This window comes from Schistocerca nitens, chromosome 1 (genome assembly GCF_023898315.1).
Source record: "Schistocerca nitens isolate TAMUIC-IGC-003100 chromosome 1, iqSchNite1.1, whole genome shotgun sequence".
NCBI classification, from domain to species: Eukaryota; Metazoa; Arthropoda; class Insecta; order Orthoptera; family Acrididae; genus Schistocerca; species Schistocerca nitens.
In genome coordinates, this window is record NC_064614.1 from 220,153,320 (window position 1) to 220,174,691 (window position 21,372).

The 21,372-nt window shown below is 43.1% G+C and overlaps 1 protein-coding gene across 1 annotated transcript in view; it reads right to left on the reverse strand.

Moving 5' to 3' along the window:
- Nucleotides 1-417: 417 nt before the first annotated feature.
- The window catches only part of LOC126237501 (proline-rich protein 2-like), a 54,249-nt gene continuing 33,294 nt past the window's right edge, over nt 418-21,372 (reverse strand). The window contains exon 3 of the mRNA XM_049947699.1: nt 418-549. Within this exon, the coding sequence (XP_049803656.1) occupies nt 418-549 (132 nt within the window). The remainder of the gene's footprint in view (nt 550-21,372) is intronic.

The window sequence follows — 21,372 nt, forward strand, 5'->3', positions numbered from 1 at the left end:
AAAATTAGCCGTGGCTATTAACAAACATTTTATACAATAGGAATAACGGCACAGTTATCGTTGTATTGAAGCAGTATTCAATTTAAAATTCATTTTAAAAATTTACGCGATACTAGTCGTCAATTCCGCGTTACATAGGGGTGTCTGGATACTTCCGACCCTGCATACGTAAGTTTCTTTATACTCAGTACCACGCAGTTGTGGCAGTGTTCTGCGAATTAGGGATAGTAACACTGTTTAGTTCCATTAATCATAGTTACAGTTGCTTGTGGAAATCTTTTTGCTTGTTCTAGGATGTTGCCCGTAGGAGCAAATAAGAAATGCGCTATGGGCGTTTGGAGTGCGGGCAGTTATTCATGCTGCAGACGGCGAGGGCCCTGTCAGAGGAGACTTAGGCCCGCCGCATGAGGATGCTGATCACATAGCTACTAATTCCGGCGCGGCAAAATACGGCCGCGACGTGCCTGCCATGCGCGATGGGCCCCTGTAATGGCGAGAAATATGGGGCGGCGCGGGGGCGGCGGCGGCGGCGGCGGGAACCGCTTCCGTCTGTAATTACGCGGGAGGCGGACTGGGGGCGGGGCGGACAAACTCCGCCGCCGAGGAAACCACACCCACACCGCCCGCCACCTGCGACTAGTTTTTTGCCTTAGACTTTGTGAAGTTCGATGGTGCGAAAGCGATCCACTATGTCACGCCGTTCTTTCAGTACTAAAGTTATTAGGGTACAGCCATTCCTAAGGTATTCCGTCAGTAGTGCCTCGACCAAACTGCGAAGAGAAAAAGAGGCTTCACGATGACGTGACGGTGTAAGGGTCATGTGAGAAACGCAAGTATTCTCGCTGGAAGGAAGTTAAGTTGCAGAGTCGCGGAGTTAGTTTACACAGTGGTGATATAACAGCAACATGAGACTTCTATGCCTATGCCGACTCCCTGCTGTAGGCCACAAGGTGCCTTTATGCAAGAATCTTGCGAAGACAGTGAATTATCTGCAAATTATTCCAACATTTAGTATTTTATCATCTTTAGCAATTGTAGTAGTATATATTGCAATAATCACCAACCTACTGCATCAAAAAATTTTATTTCCTTCACTAGTTTTAGGCACTTAGTGCCCTTCTTCAGAAGGCTATGCAGAAAAAAATATCACAAATAAGCTGAAGTTAGATTAGAATATTAAGATTAACAGTTTTAAAAATTTTAAAAATTTAAACATAAAAAATGGCACGCATAATTATAGAATTATTTGTGAGCATTAATAATAAGATGCATGCACCGTTTTTCTGTGGTCTTAAAAAATTCAAGTGCAATAAGTAATACAATAATGACACCATTAATGGAAAAGTACTCGTAAATGCTTCAATGTGGTTCGTAGTGCCTGTACAAAATTGTGATAAAGAAGCCAACCAACAAGTGAGATACCACTTATTTTTACCATTCTGCTGCATAAAGTAATGTAATTATCGTAGGAGAAGGGCATGACACATCCACAGTAGGGAGAAAGGAATTAAAGGGGAAATCCACCTAAGAATTTTTGCGGAGCAGTTCAGTCGCTACTAACACTTGATTTAAAAATCACTAAATAATTTTGTTATGTGGAAAGCACCTCGGGACACCGGAAGGTTTCAAATAGATTGCATAGTTGTAAGACACAGATTACGAAATTAAATTTGAAAATACAAAGCAATACCAGAGGGAGATATGGATTCTGAACCGCAATTTATTGCTTATGAACTGCAGATTAAAATTGAATAAACCAAGGAAAGGTAGAATATAAAGGTAGTGCTACCTGGGGTATGTGGATAGGTTGAAAGATTCTGGGATTTCTGAGAGTTTCAAAGGCAGCATTACGCAATGATTCACTGAAACATGGGATGCCGCATCCCAGCACAAGTTCCATCACCAATTTGGACGAAGGTGTGGTCTGCTTTTCGCAGTCAGGAAGCTGACGACAGTGTGGGCTGGGATCAACTAAGTTACATTCAACGGAATGAGACAGAGAAATTCTCCTAGTATGCTTAGCAGATGCGATTGTGGAACAGAAGGGAGAAGCTGCGATTCGTAGGAACTGAATTAGTACTTAAGGATTTAATTTAAGAATAATTTATTTTCCAAATAGCTCTTTCTTATTTTCCGAATAGCTCAATCATATTCGTGGAGATATCTTACAGTGACTGTATACCTTTACAAATGAGTACACCCTACCACTCTACAGAGTGACCTAGAAATGTTGCGACATACTTCGACGGGTTGCAGAGGCTGCCTTGAAGAAGAAATCGAGGGTAGGAACCTGTGTGTGGAACGTCATCCCCCGGCACTACAGTGTGTCGAAGTTATAGCCTCTGGATCATGCCACTTGTCTACCCCTTTGACAGCAAACGTGACACTGTACGCTTACGGACCGTAGGAGGAACGTCTTGCAGTGTTGTTTGTTATTTAATTATAGCGACTGTTGCCACGATCGCCAATGGAGAAGGTGGGCTGGTTGATGTGTAGAAACGCCTTGTCTCCTACGAATGCGATGCTCCGTTACTTGGTGGATTACGGGATGATGGTTTCGGACACGTGTTTCCAACTGCAGTTTATTTTTCTTGTATAACGAAAAACATTGGAGTAAGTACCTTACATTCTGATGAGCAGAAAATGTTAACTACTACTAGTTACAACGTACGCTGTGAGACACCTAATTCACACTAGGAGACAAGTGCGAATAGCCCTTGTTACTCTCTATATTCTGGAACAGAAAATGTCAACTATTACTCGTGACTTGCGCAGATAAATACCTTAATCACAATAGGATACAAGTGTGCGACTGTGCTTGTAAAAAAATGGCTCTGAGTACTATGGGACTCAACTACTGTGGTCATCAGTCCCCTAGAACTTAGAACTACTTAAACCTAACTAACCTAAAGACATCACACACATCCATGCCCGAGGCAGGATTCGAACCTGCGACCGTAGCAGTCGCACGGTTCCGGACTGCGCGCCTAGAACCGCGAGACCACCGCGGCCGGCGACTGTGCTTGTACCTCTTTATATTCTGACGTACAGAAATTATCAAATATTACTAATTTCTGCTAGAGACAAGCTCTATAGTGCATATTATTATCAGGCAGAAGACTTAGGGTAACAATTGCTGGTGGACGCTTGTTGGAAACTCAATTGTCCTCCCTCGAATGTGTACAGCCTTCTCGGCTTCTTACTGTAGGAGCATCGAGGTATCACTTTATAGTGACTTTGAGGCTCGGCAGTGGTACTGTCCCCGACTAGTAACATGATTGCTTCCTAGTAATGACTGCCAGTCTTACCGCATTTCGTCTTCTGCGCTAGCCGCTTATACAGGTTGAATCATCTAAACTTGTACAGTAAATACTGCGGAAATGGGAAGTGCTATTGATGTGCGGTTTCGACTGACTGAATTAGTAGTCAGAGGCTCGTACTGTTAGCTAATAAACAGGTTGTAATAATACTTAGGAAGTGAATTTTTGTGTAAACACACACTTTCTTAAATGTATAATTGCCTATTGACATTAAAAAACAAAAAGTAGGGTGAATTACAATGTCAGTCATGTTTATGGAGGATTCTAGTGCGAGTCGTTTACGAGACATCATATTTTGAAAAGTTTCCATACCGCCTCATGTTTGAGCCATTCAGCCTGCGTTCTTGCTAGGTATGATGTTACATTTGCTTGTTCTTGAGTGTTCCCCGAGTGCATTGCGACTTGCTAGTCTGTTAGTGTGTGACAGTCCAAGCAGTAGGTCGTAAATAGACGAAGGGATTTACCAACGCAGAAAAAGCCGACATGCTTATGGTATACGGGGAATGTACGAAGAGTGCAGTTCTTTCTTATACGGCGTATGCGACAAGATATCCCAATAGACGTCAACTATCTCGGTAGTTATTTATCAACTTCTTCAGCCAGTTACGTGAAAATGGTAGTGTAACAACTAGACAACGTAACAGAAGGAAACAAGTAACTACAGAAGAGGGGGAAATAAATGTTCTTGCTGCTGTTGCAGCTGATCTTCACATTAGCTTCCGTGCAATGGCACGAGGCAGTGGCATGAGACGGACAAGTGCCCTACGCATTCCCCATCGACTTAGGTTTCATCCCTATCACATATCTCTGCAACAAGAGCTGCGTGGAAACCATTATGAAAATCGTGTCAAGTTCTGTACATGGCTTAAAACGCGCACGGGGTCCAGGGTTCGATTCCCGGGGGAGTCGGGTATTTTCCCTGCCTCGAGATGACTGGGTGTTGTTGTGTCGTCTTCATCATCATCATTCATCCCCATTACGGTCGGAGGAAGGCAATGGAAAACCACCTCCGCTAAGACCTTGCCTAATCGGCGGTGCGGGTCTCCCGCATCGCCCCCTAGGCTCCTCGGAGTATGGGACCTCATCATCATCACTCCAGTTGTATCTTGTATCTTGCTTAGTGATGAAGCCACGTTTACCAATCACGGCCAGGTAAACCATCGAAACAGGCAGTATTGGTCTGTTGACATTTCCCGTTGGCTTCGTCAGGTGGAACGTCAACGTCCGTGGAGTGTAAACGTGTCATGTGGGATGGTGAACCGTCAGCTCATAGGCCCGTTTTTCATAGACGGAACACTGAACTTGCACAAGTTCAAATGGTTCAAATGGCTCTGAGCACTATGGGACTTAACTTCTGAGGTCATCAGTCCCCTAGAACTTAGAACTACTTAAACCTAACTAACCTAAGGACATCACACGCATCCATACCTGACGCAGGATTCGAACCTGCGACCGTAGCGGTCTCGCAGTTCCAGACTGTAGCACCTAGAACTGCTCGGCCACCCCATACGGCACTTGCACAACTGTCGCAGCCTCCTAGCAGCCCATCTTCCACAGATGCTAGAAGATATTCCTCTATAGAAAAGGAGAAACCTATGGTACCAACATGATGGCTGTTCAGCCCATAGTGCACGAAGTACTACAGAATTTCTTCACGAATTGTTTCCAAGTCGATGTATTGGACGCAGAGGACCTGTACCTTGGCCGGCCTGTTCTCTGGATTTGACACCTGCAGACTTATTTTTGTGGAGGAAGCTGAAAGACACTATCTATAAGGACACACCAACTGCACTCGATGATATGCAACGACGTGGTAAGGCAGCCTGCTCCGACATCTCCGCTGAAGTTCTAGAACGTGTGCATCAGTCGTTCAGTGTCACATTGGAAGCGTGTATCGCTATTGCCGGTGGTGATGGTCAGTTATCTCATTACTATTATTTATTTGCTGACAATACGAGCTCCTGACTACCAATTCAGTCTGTGAAAAAATGGCTCTAAGCACTATGGGGGTTAACATCTGAGGTCATCACCCCCTAGACTTACAACTACACTCCTGGAAATTGAAATAAGAACACCGTGAATTCATTGTCCCAGGAAGGGGAAACTTTATTGACACATTCCTGGGGTCAGATACATCACATGATCACACTGACAGAACCACAGGCACATAGACACAGGCAACAGAGCATGCACAATGTCGGCACTAGTACAGTGTATATCCACCTTTCGCAGCAATGCAGGCTGCTATTCTCCCATGGAGACGATCGTAGAGATGCTGGATGTAGTCCTGTGGAACGGCTTGCCATGCCATTTCCACCTGGCGCCTCAGTTGGACCAGCGTTCGTGCTGGACGTGCAGACCGCGTGAGACGACGCTTCATCCAGTCCCAAACATGCTCAATGGGGGACAGATCCGGAGATCTTGCTGGCCAGGGTAGTTGACTTACACCTTCTAGAGCACGTTGGGTGGCACGGGATAAATGCGGACGTGCATTGTCCTGTTGGAACAGCAAGTTCCCTTGCCGGTCTAGGAATGGTAGAACGATGGGTTCGATGACGGTTTGGATGTACCGTGCACTATTCAGTGTCCTCTCGACGATCACCAGTGGTGTACGGCCAGTGTAGGAGATCGCTCCCCACACCATGATGCCGGGTGTTGGCCCTGTGTGCCTCGGTCGTGTGCAGTCCTGATTGTGGCGCTCACCTGCACGGCGCCAAACACGCATACGACCATCATTGGCACCAAGGCAGAAGCGACTCTCATCGCTGAAGACGACACGTCTCCATTCGTCCCTCCATTCACGCCTGTCGCGACACCACTGGAGGGGGGCTGCACGATGTTGGGGCGTGAGCGGAAGACGGCCTAACGGTGTGCGGGACCGTAGCCCAGCTTCATGGAGACGGTTGCGAATGGTCCTCGCCGATACCCCAGGAGCAACAGTGTCCCTAATTTGCTGGGAAGTGGCGGTGCGGTCCCCTACGGCACTGCGTAGGATCCTACGGTCTTGGCGTGCATCCGTGCGTCGCTGCGGTCCGGTCCCAGGTCGACGGGCACGTGCACCTTCCGCCGACCACTGGCGACAACATCGATGTACTGTGGAGACCTCACGCCCCACGTGTTGAGCAATTCGGCGGTACGTCCACCCGGCCTCCCGCATGCCCACTACACGCCCTCGCTCAAAGTCCATCAACTGCACATACGGTTCACGTCCACGCTGTCGCGGCATGCTACCAGTGTTAAAGACTGCGATGGAGCTCCGTATGCCACGGCAAACTGGCTGACACTGACGGCGGCGGTGCACAAATGCTGCGCAGCTAGCGCCATTCGACGGCCAACACCGCGGTTCCTGGTGTGTCCGCTGTGCCGTGCGTGTGATCATTGCTTGTACAGCCCTCTCGCAGTGTGCGGAGCAAGTATGGTGGGTCTGACACACCGGTGTCAATGCGTTCTTTTTTCCATTTCCAGGAGTGTACTTAAACCTAACTAACCTAAGGATATGACACACATCCATGCTCGAGGCAGGATTCGAAACTGCGACCGTAGCAGCAGCGCGGTTACGGACTGAAGCGCCTAGAACCGCTCGGCCACAGCGGCCGGCCATTCTGTGAAAACCGGACATCAATAGCACTTTCCATTTCCGCAATCCATGCGGTGCAAATTTTAGGTGATTCATCGTGTATTGGTTTTTCAGTGATTCTTGTCCAAGTTTCTCCCCTGCAATTGTTTTCTCTCTATTCTTTCGAAGGTCTTCCTAAGGACTGAGATTCTGCCAGAACCACCTAGAATGTTCTCAAACAGCGGTAGGCGGCGATCATCTGCTAATGTGCTACAGCACTAAAATTATGCCATTTCCCTTCGAATGCAAGTCAGAAATTGCAATAAAATTACGCCAGTTCACTTCGAATTTGTGCTCTTATGCAAATAAAATGGACGGAAACATGTTCTGTAGCGCTCTCTCGAAATGACTAGAAGTGCTGAAATGACGGTCAGATGTTCTACGATCAGAGACGCAGCTGTGTGTTTTCGACTGCACATGCTCTGTCGTGACGTCATCCGTCTTGGCACTGACCGTGCTCCGTTGCTCACAGCATTAGGTCCGTATTTTTCTTTGAGCACTGCGTGCAAAATATTGAGCACATATAGAGTATGCGGTGTGCGTACTGTAAGACCTTTGGTACACACATCATAAGATTGACTTGTCGCTCTAACGAAGTAGGCGAATGTCAGCAATATGTCTCGTGGTCTTATTGTGGCGTGTTTATCTTCTGCCGTTAGGTCAGACGATAGAAATGCCACTTGCACGCCTAGAGTAGCAGACTGACGGTGACCAACTTTAAACAGAACTTTATTAATTTTCACACACATTTATTAAAATAATAAAAAGTATAGACATTACGTAACTTGATTTTGGATGCTGTTTACAATTGACAATATGAAGTTCCTTTGGTCTTGGTACGTTAATTCTATTCTCACATATCTCTGATACTTGACAAAGTGTCTATACATTTATCTTCATGGCTATGTACAGGAATATGGTAATCTTATTAGGTGTAGACTGAAACTTGACTATAGACTGGTACAGACTAATGCAGACTGGTACAGACAGGTGCAGACAAATGCAGACTGGTACAGACTAATGCAGACTGACTAATCGGAGGTCTGTACACTCGTTATAATACCTCGCGCGTTCAGGTATCACTGCGCGAGTGTGATCCGCGAGGAGAAAAGGTTCTACGTTAGCAGCAATCTCATTGGCTGCGTTACATATTAATACGCGGATCGTCGTAAGCAGAATTTGGTCCATCCTTATGGCAGCACCATCTCGTAGTGCGGAGACGGACGAGCGCTGCACCTGCGCTGTTGTGCTTAGCGGGGCGCGCTCTAGTGGGAAAGTTGTGTACGCGCTGACTACGTGGAACTATGTTCACAACAGAGTATGAGGTAATTTACGAGAACAGTTATTGTAATGGTGCCGTTGCTGAATGATCGAGCGCACCGACTGGCGATTCGTAGGCTCGAGTTTGATTCCCGTTTCAGACGTGCTCTATATTCCGTGCTGAGGGCGGCTTTGTTGTCGCTATATTGCTCACCTAATGCTGGTACCTGCGCTGAGAGATACGTTCCGGCTGCTATGAAATGTTTATGATCCGGTTTTAAGAAAGCTGTTCAGTGAAAAACTCTGTTTTTGCGCACCTTACGGTCTGACATCTACGCCCAATAAAGGACTGAATTTCTTTTCGCTGTTCATCACACTTGCAGTGCTGTGTTGCATCAAATTAAGTAAAGCATTGCACGAGATTTTTAAGAGTTTGCAGAGGGAAACACATTTTTTTGTGTATCGTTCACTTTAGCTCGTACACTGCTAGGTATGAAATGTAGATGAGATACCGGAATTTTATTTAAAATTGAGAGCACAACGATATCTTATTTTGTTCTCCAGTTTTTGGTTTTTATATACAGGGTGTAAATTTTAAGTTGACAAACCAGAATAACTTGAAAAATAAGCTTCACACGCGAAAATGTGTGGAACCCAAAGTTAATTATTTTCGAAGGGGACATCTGCTAGTGCTAATCTTAGCCCGCCACCCCAGCCTCCTGAGGGTGGGGGGGGTGGGGGGGTGGGGGGAGAGACAACTTTAAAATTTCAAATAGGAACCCCTTTTTTATTGCAGAATCATATTCTACATAAAAAACTACGTACGTTTTGTCTTAAACATTTGTTTTCATTCTTGGTAGTTGGCGCTGTAATTCAAGAAAATCCATGTTCTCATTTTTGCGTGGAAATGGTTGCGGATAAATAAAAAGTACTTATTTACTTCGTAAATTTTGGTTGACTAAAACTAAAACTCTCCAGATAGGGTGGGGTTTGAGAGAGAGACCCAAGTATTTTTTATTTATCCGCAACCATTTTCCATGCAAAAATGAGAACTGGGGGGCCGGCCGAAGTGGCCGTGCTGTTAAAGGCGCTGCAATCTGGAACCGCAAGACCGCTACGGTCGCAGGTTCGATTCCTGCTTCGGGCATGGATGTTTGTGATGTCCTTAGGTTAGTTAGGTTTAACTAGTTCTAAGTTCTAGGGGACTAATGACCTCAGCAGTTGGGTCCCATAGTGCTCAGAGCCATTTGTGTAGTGTCGGCAGACTTGCCAACACTACGCACACTAATTGAAAGAGGCGGCCAAGATGCACGCGCTAACTCACGAAGGATGGAGTGAGGTCTGAAACAGGATACGTTATGAATGCTATAAAGAAAAGTACGTAGCTCCTTGAATACTTAACTTTTAATACATCCTTGTATACATCGTTCTTGATGAGACATCTGGAGATTGTGGCGATACAAGTGAGACTCTTTAGATACAAGCTATCTAAGGCTAATGGCGCCTTGCTAGGTCGTAGACATGGACTTAGCTGAAGGCTATTCTAACTGTCTCTCGGCAAATGAGAGAAAGGCTTCGTCAGTGTAGTCGCTAGCAAAGTCGTCGTACAACTGGGGCGAGTGCTAGCTAGTCCGTCTCTCGAGACCTGCCTTGTGGTGGCGCTCGGTCTGCGATCCTGACAGTGGCGACACGCGGGTCCGACATGTACTAATGGACCGCGGCCGATTTAAGCTACCACCTAGCGAGTGTGGTGTCTGGCGGTGACACCACAATTTGAACCATTTTTTTGAGAACATGGATTTTCTTGAATTAAAGCGCCAACTACCAAGAATGAAAACAAATGTTTAAGACAAAACGTACGTAGTTTTTTATGTAGAATCTGATTTTGCAATAAAAATGGGGGTTCCCGTTTGAAATTTTAAAAGTGCCCCCCAGGGGGCTGGGGTGGCGGGCTAATTTTAGCATCAGCAGATGTCCCCCTCTAAAATAATCAACTTTGGATTCTACACCTTTTTTCGTGTGAAGCTTATTTTTCCAGTTACTCTGGTTTGTCAACTTAAAATTTACACCCTGTGTAGTGAACGGTCATGCACGATGTGAACTTCTCCATCTCTGCGCATTGGGAATCATGCCGTCATAACAATCACCATATTTCGTAAACGGTTCAATATATCGAAATAATTTTTTTTTGCAAATAATAATACGCTATATGATAAAAACTGGAAACGTTTTATTCACCGAGCTATGTAAGTAGCTCATCTGCAGCAGTGAGAAGGTCGATGGGACGAGATGCATAAACACGTCAACAGCGCTTATGCTCTCCCAAGATTTACGCCCAGCGAATGAGGGATTTTCTAGCAGTGGTTCACGCCCAATAGTTAACCATCAGTTCACTGGCACGGGTTACATTCCTGCTGCTACCACTGTTTCTTTAATCATTTGATTTTATTCCTTACAATGTTAAACGATTAATTTTAACATTTAAGTACATTTAAACTGTTCAGTTTATATAAGTAAAATTAATATATTCAATATAGTTACGACAGGCCATAACATTGTAATCCACTGGCACAATTTTGCACGAGCCGCCGCTGCTCTTGAACGACCTGGCTGTACGCCAGTGCCTGCTAGTCACCGGGGTGACCGAGGGTGTTGCCCTCACTAACAGTTTCAAACTGTCAACAAGTCTTACCTCATACGGACTGCTGACCCCATTCCAGATACCTGCCTAATACCACGTCTTGTGCGTTGCCTTAATATTACTCTTAATAAACTTACTCTCCTTTCCTCACAGCCATGCCACTTCTTACATTAACAGAATTTGACAGACATGACTGGGTAAGGAACACAATAGGATTCTCTCTCTTGAGAGATGGAACAGTACAGGCAGCAGAGCTTCGAATGGGCGAAAAGACTAGTCCCAGTTCAAATTCTTGGATAACACACGATACATTGAATTTAACGCATGAAAAAGAAAATATAAAATTCAGCAAATGAAACAGGAGAAAAACAAATACATGCGTCTGTAAAAGGAGATGGACAGCATATGCAAACTGGCAAAGCAAAATGGCTACAGAAGCACGCATCACTAATACTAGGTAAAGCTTACAGAAAAATTAAAGAACCATTTGGAGAAAGAGAGAGAGAGAGAGAGAGAAGGTTGAAAGATGGAATGAATATATAGAACGGCGATACAAGGGAAATCAAGTTGAAGACAACATTATAGACAGGGAAGAGGAAGTAGTTGGAGAGGAGATAGGTGATGTGATACTGCGAAAAGTATCTGATGGAGCGCTGAAAGACCTAACTCGAAAGAAGCCACCTGGAGCAGATGACGTTCTCTCAGAATTATTGAAATCCTCGGGAGAGGCGGCCATGAGAAAACTATTCCACCTGGTGTGCAAGATATGTGAGACAGGAGAAATGCCTTCAGACTTCAGGAAGAATGTAAGAATTCCAGTTCCAAAGAAGGCGGGTACTGACAGGTGTGAACATTACCGAAACATCAGTTTAATAATTTATGGTTGCAAAATACTGACACAAATTATTTGCAGAGTAAAGGAAAAACTGGTAGAAGCCGAATCGGGAGAGATCAGGAAAACGCGAAGCCATACTAACCTTTATAACGATATGTTTACGTAATGTGTATACGTAAACATACAGTTATAAATTTCCCCGTTCGTAGTCGCTAATTATAACAATATGTTTACTTTTGTGCTGTAACATATAGCTATAATCAGCGGTGGAAATATATTTGCGAACGCCGACCGTGTGCGGCTGTTTCTTGTTGGATCGTCTGATCAGTCGGAAGTTGCATTGCAGAGGAGAGTAAATGCCTATTCAAAATATAATTATTTTTGGATAGCTCAACATGAATTTCCTAAGGGACCGTAGTTTATCATGCATTTACCAGTAGAATATGGCGCGGAGAAAATATTCCGCCGCATACAACTTCCGTCCGATTTCGACGAAAGAATTCGTGACTGTGAACTCTCTATTTGGCAGAAATATAAAGAAAATTAAATAACTTCATGAAGGAGTGAGACATAGATTCTATATTAAATAAATAGTCCATACACCAATTCCATTTGACTCTGAATTTATGGCAATTAATAGATGAACTTACAATGAAATGAAGGATTTAACATGGATGCCGTTTTGACTGGCACTTCTCTTCCCGTAATGAAAATAATTCCTTTGACGTTTTCACATACACGTCGCACAATAAATTTACTGCTGTGCAGTATTGCACTTTTAGTATTGCACCTTTACTTTACACTAAAATAATATTATTTTTAACGATAATAATACGGCGGCAAGACATGCGCGTCCGACACAAGTTACAAGAGACAAGAGAAGAATGAGCAACTGTTCATCGAGAATATCTCGTACATCAAAACCATGTGTAAAAGTGTTCTTCTTCTGTCCGGTTTTCGCGCCGCGGTTTTCAAAGTCAATAACTCACTGCATCTCTGACGGCGCTACGACAATAAACAAGTTACGTCACAGGTCGTTCACCTTTTACATTCTCGCAATATTATTTGCTAACTGTAGCTGTTGCCGAGCGACTACTCGATTAGTGAATGATTTAAAATGATAAGGCAATCACATAATGTTACACCTTACAATTTATTTTAGAAGGTACTGTAAAGAAAAGCAACGCTACGTGTACGGCGTTTATAGATTTAGAGCAAGCTTCTGACAGTGTTGAGTGCAATACATTATTTAAAATTATCGAGTTAGTAGGGGTAAAATAAAGGGAGCTAAAATCTATCTACAACCTGAAACTCCCTGGCAGTTTAAAACTGTGTGCCAGACCGAGACTCGAACTCGGGACTTTTGCCTTCTGCTGGCAAGTGCTCTTCTGTGAAGTTTGGAAGGTAGGAGACGAAGTACTAGCGGATGTAAAGCTGTGAGGACGGAGCGTGAGTCGTGCTTGGGTAGCTCAGATGGTTTAGCACTTGCCCGCGAAAGGCAAAGGTCCCGAGTTCGAGTCTTGATCAGGCACACAGTTTTAATCTGCCAGGAAGTTTGAAATCAGCGCACACTCCGTTGCAGAGTGAAAATTTCATTCTATCTACAACCTGTTCAAAAACCAAACTGCAATTATAATAACCAAAGGACATGAAAGGGGAGCGATAGTTGAGAAGGCACAGGGACATTATTCAATGTGAACATTAAGCAAAAAGTAAAGAAAACAACGAGAAATTTGAACTGGGAAATAAAGTTCATGGAAAAGATATAAAAACTTTGGGCTTTGTAATACCGATATAATGTAATAAAATGCAGACTGGCATCAACAAGTAAAGTATTTCTGAAAAAGGGAAATTTGATAACAGTGATTATAAATTTAAGTGTTGGGAAATCTTTTCTGAAATTATCTGTATAGGGTGTTACTGGAAGTGAAACGTGGACGATAAGCAGCTCAGACAAGAACATAATAGATTCTTTCGCCGGAAGAATGGTCAATATTGAATGCGTAGATAGAGTAACTGATACGGAAACAGTAAATTGAATTGGGAAAAAAATAAATATGTGGTACAACTCTACTAAAAGTCAAGACTATCGGTTGATAGGATACATCCCGAGGCATAAAGGAATCGACAGTTTTTAATGGAAAGATATGTGGATTTAAAAATTGAAGAGACCAAGAGACGAAAACAGTAAGCAAAATCGACAAAGAGGCAGTAGTGTCATATCTCAATAAGGAACTTGAAACTTCTGCCTCAGGGTAGGAGAATGTGGAAGATCTATGCCTCTAGTTTAAAAGTATAGTTGACCATACTCTGGTTAGATATGTAACGAGTAGAACAGCTCATGAAGGGAGAGATCGTCCATGGTATAAAGTCACTGTAAAGAAACTTCTAAAGAAAGAGAGACTACTGTGTAATAGGTAAAAAACAACCATATTGCTGCAGATAAAAGATGCCGAGTGAAACGCAATTGGCAGCGAAGAGGACAGTGCGTGACGCTTTCAATGGCTGCCGTGAAGGAATATTGTCCAAAGATCCTCACAAAACGTAAAGAAATTCTGCTCATATATAAAGACTATTACTATTAGTGCGCCATAGGTACTGTCTAGCCACTCATGGGAAAGATAGGAATTAAAATTGAGAGTAGCAGAGAAAAAGCAGAATTGCATAATTCTGTGTTCCAATGTTCTTTTATAAAGAAAAATGCACGAGTATTGTCCAATTTAATCCTTGTGCTACTGACAAAATAAGTGCAGTAGATATTAGTGTTAGTGGCATTAAGAAACAGCTGAAATCTTTGAAAGTGAACAAATATCAGTGGCTCTATCAGATCATATACCCAATTTGCGGCTAAGTTAGTCCCTCTGTTAACTATCATCTATCGTAGATCCCTCGAACAAGAAACCATAACCAAAAGCTGAAAGAAAGCACAGGTCTTCTTGTCTACAAGAAGGGAAACTACCGCCCAATATCCTTGTCATCACGTTTGTTGTAGAACCTTTGAACATATTCTGAGTTCAAACATAATGAGGTATTTCCAACAGAAGACTTCTTCCACGCCAACCGGCATGGATTTCGGAAACATAGATCACGTGAAACCCAACTCTCGCTTTTATCATATGACTTCCTGAAAGCTATGGATCAAGACAGGAAGACGCAGTATTTCTCGATTTCAAAAAGTTCAAATGTGTGTGAAATCTTATGGGACTTAACTGCTAAGGTCATCAGTCCCTAAGCTTACACACTACTTAACCTAAACTATCCTAAGGACAAACACACACTCCATGCCCGAGGGAGGACTCGAGCCTCCGCTGGGATCAGCCGTTCAGTCTATGACTGCAGCGCCTCAGACCGCTCGGCTAATCCCGCGCGGATCTCGAGTTCCGAAAAGCATTTCACTCAATATCACGCCTACGGTTACTATCAAAAGTACGACGATATGGCGCATCAGGCGAAATCTGTTGTTGGATTGAGGATTGTTGGCAGAAGGACACAGACGTTATCTGGGATGAAGAGTCATCGACAGATGTAGAAGTAACTTCTGGTGTTCACGAGGGGTGAGTGTTGGGTCCCTTGTTGCTCATGTTGTATGTTAGTGAGCTTGTAGACGATAGCAATGGTAACCTCAGACTTTCCGCAGGTGATGCAGCTATCGATTAAAGTGTACTCCGAATGAAGCTTTAGTAATATTCAGTCAGAACTTGATTAGATTTCGAAGTGGTACAAAGGTTAGCAACTTGCGTTAAATGTTCAGAAATGTAAAATCGAGTACTTCGCGAAACGGAAAAAAACCTCCTAGTATCCTATGAATATAATGTCAGTGAGTCAGTGTGTGCGTGCGCGCGCTCGTGTGTGTGTGTGTGTGTGTGTGTGTGTGTGTGTGTTTGTGTGTGTGTGTGTGTAAGCCACACCACGATGTTCCACATGATAAAAACAAGTTTGTCTGAGGCAACACTCATATTTGAAGAGACGACATGTTTATATGAGTCGCTACTTTTGGCGTTTTTCCGGACGCAATCTCTAGTAGCATCTCTAATTTGCGATGGTTCGCTCTGTTTGGTAAGTGATATAGTTGACTTTTATTGAGGCTAGTAGCGGCAGTGCACAGACGTATTTTACTAGACTGGCAAAGACGCAGCTTTTACTGAACCGCCGGCCGCGGTGGCCTAGCGGTTCTAGGCGCTTCAGTCCGGAACAGCGCGACTGCTAAGGTCGCAGGTTCGAATCCTGTCTCGGGCATGGATGTGTGTGATGTCCTTAGGTTAGTTAGGTTTAAGTAGTTCTAAGTTCTAGGGGACTAATGACCTCAGATGTTAAGTCCCATAGCGCTCAGAGCCATTTGAACTAATTTTGAAGATGAGTTGCAAAATGGTATGCACTGAGAATCCCTACCTACAAAGACATGGTAAGAAGAACCTGAATAAAGTGCCGTCCACGTTAAAACGAGATCATCGCGAAAAGCGTCGTCGATGATCGATAGCATGGAAAAAGTGTGTTATCAACATTTGGATCTATTCTTCCAAGAAGATTAAGTGCGTAAGAGGAGTGTAGTAATATGTAGTTCAGTGAAAACGTTCATACGAGGAAATTGAAAACAATTCAAATTTAAATATCAAAACAGTTATAAAACCAAATTTTTTATAGCGGTAAAAAAAGCCTCGTGCTGGAATGTAGATATGAGCAGACAGTAAAATCCCGACACAAGACATTCAAAACATGGAGCAATAACAAATTAAAAATAGGGTGTGATACATTCCAGGCAACTGGAAAAGAAGCTTCATATTTAATTATATCAGGAGCAGTCAAATGAAAAGATACAGGTGAATAAAAGCAAATATTTCAAAAATAATTGCCATAACCATTAATAAAGTTACCCCACTATGAGTCGAGACGGTCAAAGCCTTCTTGGAAACATGTTTTCAGTTGTCTAAAGAACTATGATTGTACCGAACAGTGCACCTCTCCGTCCGAAGCAAGTCGACTTTCACGAGTATCTTTCTTCAGGGTTCCAAAAATATGGAAATCGCTTGGGGAGAATTCGGGACTGTATAGAGGATGTGTAACTGCTTCCCAGCGAAACTTCTGCAGCGTAGTGGAAACCACCTTTGCAGCATGGGGGCGGGCCAATTTTATTCCCTTTACACTACAGAAGTTTCGCTGGGGAGCCTTTACATATACTCGATAGAGTTCCGATCTGTCAAATGCGGTTACCATCTTTTTGAGCCCTGAAGGGAGACATTGCCGGCCGCCGGACAAAGAGGTGCACGGCAGGGTACAATCATGGATCCGTATGCACCCGCAAACTTTTTTCCATGAAGCCGCTGACCGTCTTGTCTCACAGTGGGATAAATGTATTAACTGTGGTGCAGATTACTTTTGAAATAACAAACAGTTTCCTTACTTTCTTGCCATCGGTCTCATTTTCATTTGAGTGCTCCTTGTACAAACAAACATCCAATATGAGAACAGTCAACGCCGTGAAACTGAAGAATACCTCCCAAAACATAACAAGAGGATTTCTCATAAAACGAAGCTAAATGGACACCAGTCCCAAAAGCTCTGTTTCGAAAATGAATAAATGGTAAGTAACAGCCAAGAAAACTGCAGAAATGAAATTTATAAGAACGACAAAAGGCGACTCAGCAACAGACCACATTAAAAAACGTAAAAGTGCGACAAGAACTAAAAGCAGAGCCAATTTAATGCAGAAAAACCAATTATCGCAACATCCCGTACGTAAACATGCAGAGAATGGACAGTAAACAACTTCCCAACCTAGCCTTAGATTATAAACTGTCAGGAGAAAGAGATATTGAAACACGTAAGGAGAGATGGACAGACAGATTGGCAGAAGAAACTGGCTCCTAAAAGGTAGCAAAAGAACAAGAAAACATTAAACAATGCTTTCTTATTCAGAATTCACATTGGAATGTTGTTTCCTTTAATTTATTTCAGGTGTGGACCCCGATATTTAATATCAGAATAACTAATTTCAAGAAAAAAATGATAAGTAAAAAAGCTTCGACGTTTTTGGGTTACAATGTATGTAATACAAGCAAACTATTGTTTAATACTGTATAGAGTCAACATGCTTTTCGAATAGTTTGTATGTTGTACTAACATTTTCACATAAAAACGACGAAGGAAAAAAAACTTTCGCCGGTCTCCGTGCAATTTTGCCATGTCTATGCCGTAAATAGTGAATGTTGGTTGTTTATGAGAAGATCGTGTTATGCCTAACGTAAAAAGGAGAAACCTCTCCAACACGTGTCGGAATTCGAACGTGGTGGTTCAAAAAAATGGTTCAAATGGCTCTGAGCACTATGGGACTTAACATCTGAGGTCATCAGCCCCTAGGACTTAGAACTCCTTAAACCTAACTAACCTAAGGACATCACACACATCCAAGCACGAGGCAGGATTCGAAGCTGCGACCGTAGCAGTCGCGCGGTTCCGGACTGAAGCGCCTAGAACCGCTTGGCCACAGCGGCCGGCGAACGTGGTGGTATCTTGACCTATCGAGGCTATAGTGTCTCGTTCCGACATTGCTACTCTCGCGTTGTTCGGGATCTCACGACTGTCATAGGAATACGGAATCGATGGGTTCAGGAGGACCAAACGCAACGCCGTGCAGGATCTCCATGGCCCCATTCGTGCGTGCACCAGTACTGTGCTCTTTCGGCAGAGGTGCCTCAGATCACTATCTACCCTGTTTTACAGGGCAGACAAGCCTTCGAACCCCACGTTCCGTGAAGAGTTGTGGACTTCCAACCATTTAGCCCATTGTGGTAGTTTCATTATCTTCTCACATCTTTCCGTAGGTGCTCACGACAGTAGCACGTGGACATTCGACCATCTTCGCCGTTTACGACATACTCGTTCAGAGGCTCTGCTAATAATAATGTGCGTTTTGTCAAAGTTGCATATCTCAACGGATTTCGACATTTGCAGCCCATATCTTCGCTAGGATGATACCCGTTCCGTGTCTGCTCCGCCTACCTACTTTTCTTACCGCGTCACGTGGCGGCAACGCCACCAGCGGTATCCAACGTCACTGTGGGCAGTGCTTATAATGTTTTGGTTTTATCAGTGTATGTATACACACCGTAGTCACGAAACTCTGCCAGCATCCAGCACGTGCTATACAATTGTTACTTATTACAAAGATCTTCATACGAAGATATAACATAGTCTACTTTGCTTAGAGACATTAATTGTTTTTGTTAGCATGTAATAAAGTCGATGTGTGGCAAATACTTCAATCAAAACTGGCGTTAACATGGATGCCAGAAAACAAAATAAGTAAAAAAGTTACGACAAGAACTTGAAATGATGGAAGACCGCAAACTGTCCTCGACAGCACGTTTTCCACATCTCTCATCCGTTGCAAACATTTGATCATGAGTTGTCGAGAGTGGCAGGATACGATTCGCCACTGCGATCGGTGATCTCTGGCATTGAGCACCATTTAATCACATACCCGAATATGGCATCCTAGTTCGACTCGATGTTCAACAGAGTTGAGTCGTTGTTGTCACCAGGGACAGCACTTTGTACCATACTTCACCTCCAGTGTACCACGAAATCGCCTACAAATGTAATAAAGCATTCTTCACACTATACTCTATATCCATAATAAATACAGTTTCGTTACTTGCTACATTCTTGGTGTTGCAATTTAAATGAGCGTCAATACAGATGTCATAACGAAAAAAAAGTCGAATGCTTTAAGGAAGTATCGTCTCCTCTACTTCATTTAACATATATGCCGACGATCAATATATGTTCAGTATTACAAATAGTTGTATTTACGCTCATTACTCAGAAATAGTGGCACAAGAGAGCATATTTGATGAAGTGGACTAGAATCCTATTAAAGAAACTGAAACCCTACAGAAATCAAGATTTACACCGTTCAACTCCGCACCAGGCAAACCTCAAGGAAGCTGACGATATCATGAAATGGTACATTACTGCTGTATTGTTTCAACCGCAGCTACTCTACAAATGAGTGATCTTGTTCTGCGACCAGAAAGGACATACAACCGTGTTTGGAAACCAATGTCAGGGAAATACTTCCTACAAGATGGTATAATAATGTTTGTTACATTAATATTAGCATAGTACCGTTGGAGGTAGAAAATTAAGTGACTTTAAAATTGTTAGGTTATTTATTGGTGATGTAAACTGTAGATATAGGTTGCAATGATCCACAGTTAGCCGCGCGGGATTAGCCGAGCGGTCTAGGGCGCAGCAGTCATGGACTGTGCGGCTGGTCCCGGCGGAGGTTCGAGTCCTCCCTCGGGCATGGGTGTGTGTGTTTGTCCTTCGGATAATTTAGGTGAAGTAGTGTGTAAGCTTAGGAACTGATGACCTTAGCAGTTAAGTCCCATAAGATTTCACACCCATTTGAACATTTTTTTTTTTTATCCACAGTTTGTCAACAAACCGAATGAGTAATAATGACCTGCAAAGATATTTTAAAAAAATCACATATCAAGCAACTGTGTTTTAGACGAATGTGAGACTCAGATGAAACTGCAGTAGGATCATCAGTTGGTCTGTGTGGCGTTGTTATACAGGATACTCTGAATAGAGTTGAGAACCTCGTCCGATTGACAATTTGGTCAATAAACCTGAGCTGCTATGAGCTTCATGCGGCATTCATATATGTTTTCAAGTTCAGTGAAAAGATTCAGCTTGTCCAACATTTGAAGTGATCTGAAATGCTAAATATAATATTGTCCCTCTGGCACCTCATTCAAAATTGGAAACTGGCCATAGAATTTGTTTCTTTATACTTCTATGCCAATATAGAGTCAGCAGTACACGACTGTAGTTCATATCAGATGCCATGGAAGTCCTGGCCGTGTTCAAAGAAAATTTCAAAACTCGGAATGGCTGCTTAATAGGTAAAAAATATGAAAATACTTCCCTGTGTGTGAGCTATTTCAGTTGCAACGGAGAAACTAACTAAGCAAATGAATAGGAATACGCTATGTATTTCCCGCACAGATTTTAACCTAGCTCTATTCGGTAATCGGTAGCACGTTTTTCTCAGTTCAACAAGAAACCACAGCTCTACCTTTTTTAGCTGTATGCTGCACAATGTTCATTTTAAATTATGGTCAGCGTTTGGAGTTAAAAAAATACATAATTTCTGTTACATGATAGCCGATTTTGTGAACGTGGCATATTTGATAAATGATTGGAACAGACTTTTAAAAAAATTCTGTGATGAGCACCTGTAACTGCTGTTTATACCATGAGAAAACATCCGTGGTTTTATTTTCTACTAATGTTACTGAACTTTTCAAATGCAATGTCGATCTCTTTTTTTTCTTTCAGTTTGATGCTCCAGTCTCTCATCGCAGGTTACTTACTATCTCATGTGATATTAAACATACATTAACTCAACAGAAAATTTGTCCAGACGGTGGCTAGCTTCCCTTTAAACATTTGGCTTAATTTAATTTGCATTATTTTTCGATACCTCGCTCCCTGCACAGCTATTGTTAACTGTCACAATTTTCAGTTGAGATTTCCCTGTTTTCTGTTTTGACACTGATGTTCTTGGGGGAGGGGGGGGGGGTTGCAACAGTCCTGTCTAAAGACGCAAGGAAACAACAACATTGAGTTTTATACATTCTTTTCTGAAAATATTACAAACATAACGTTTACGGAGTAAGTGATCGTGCATGTA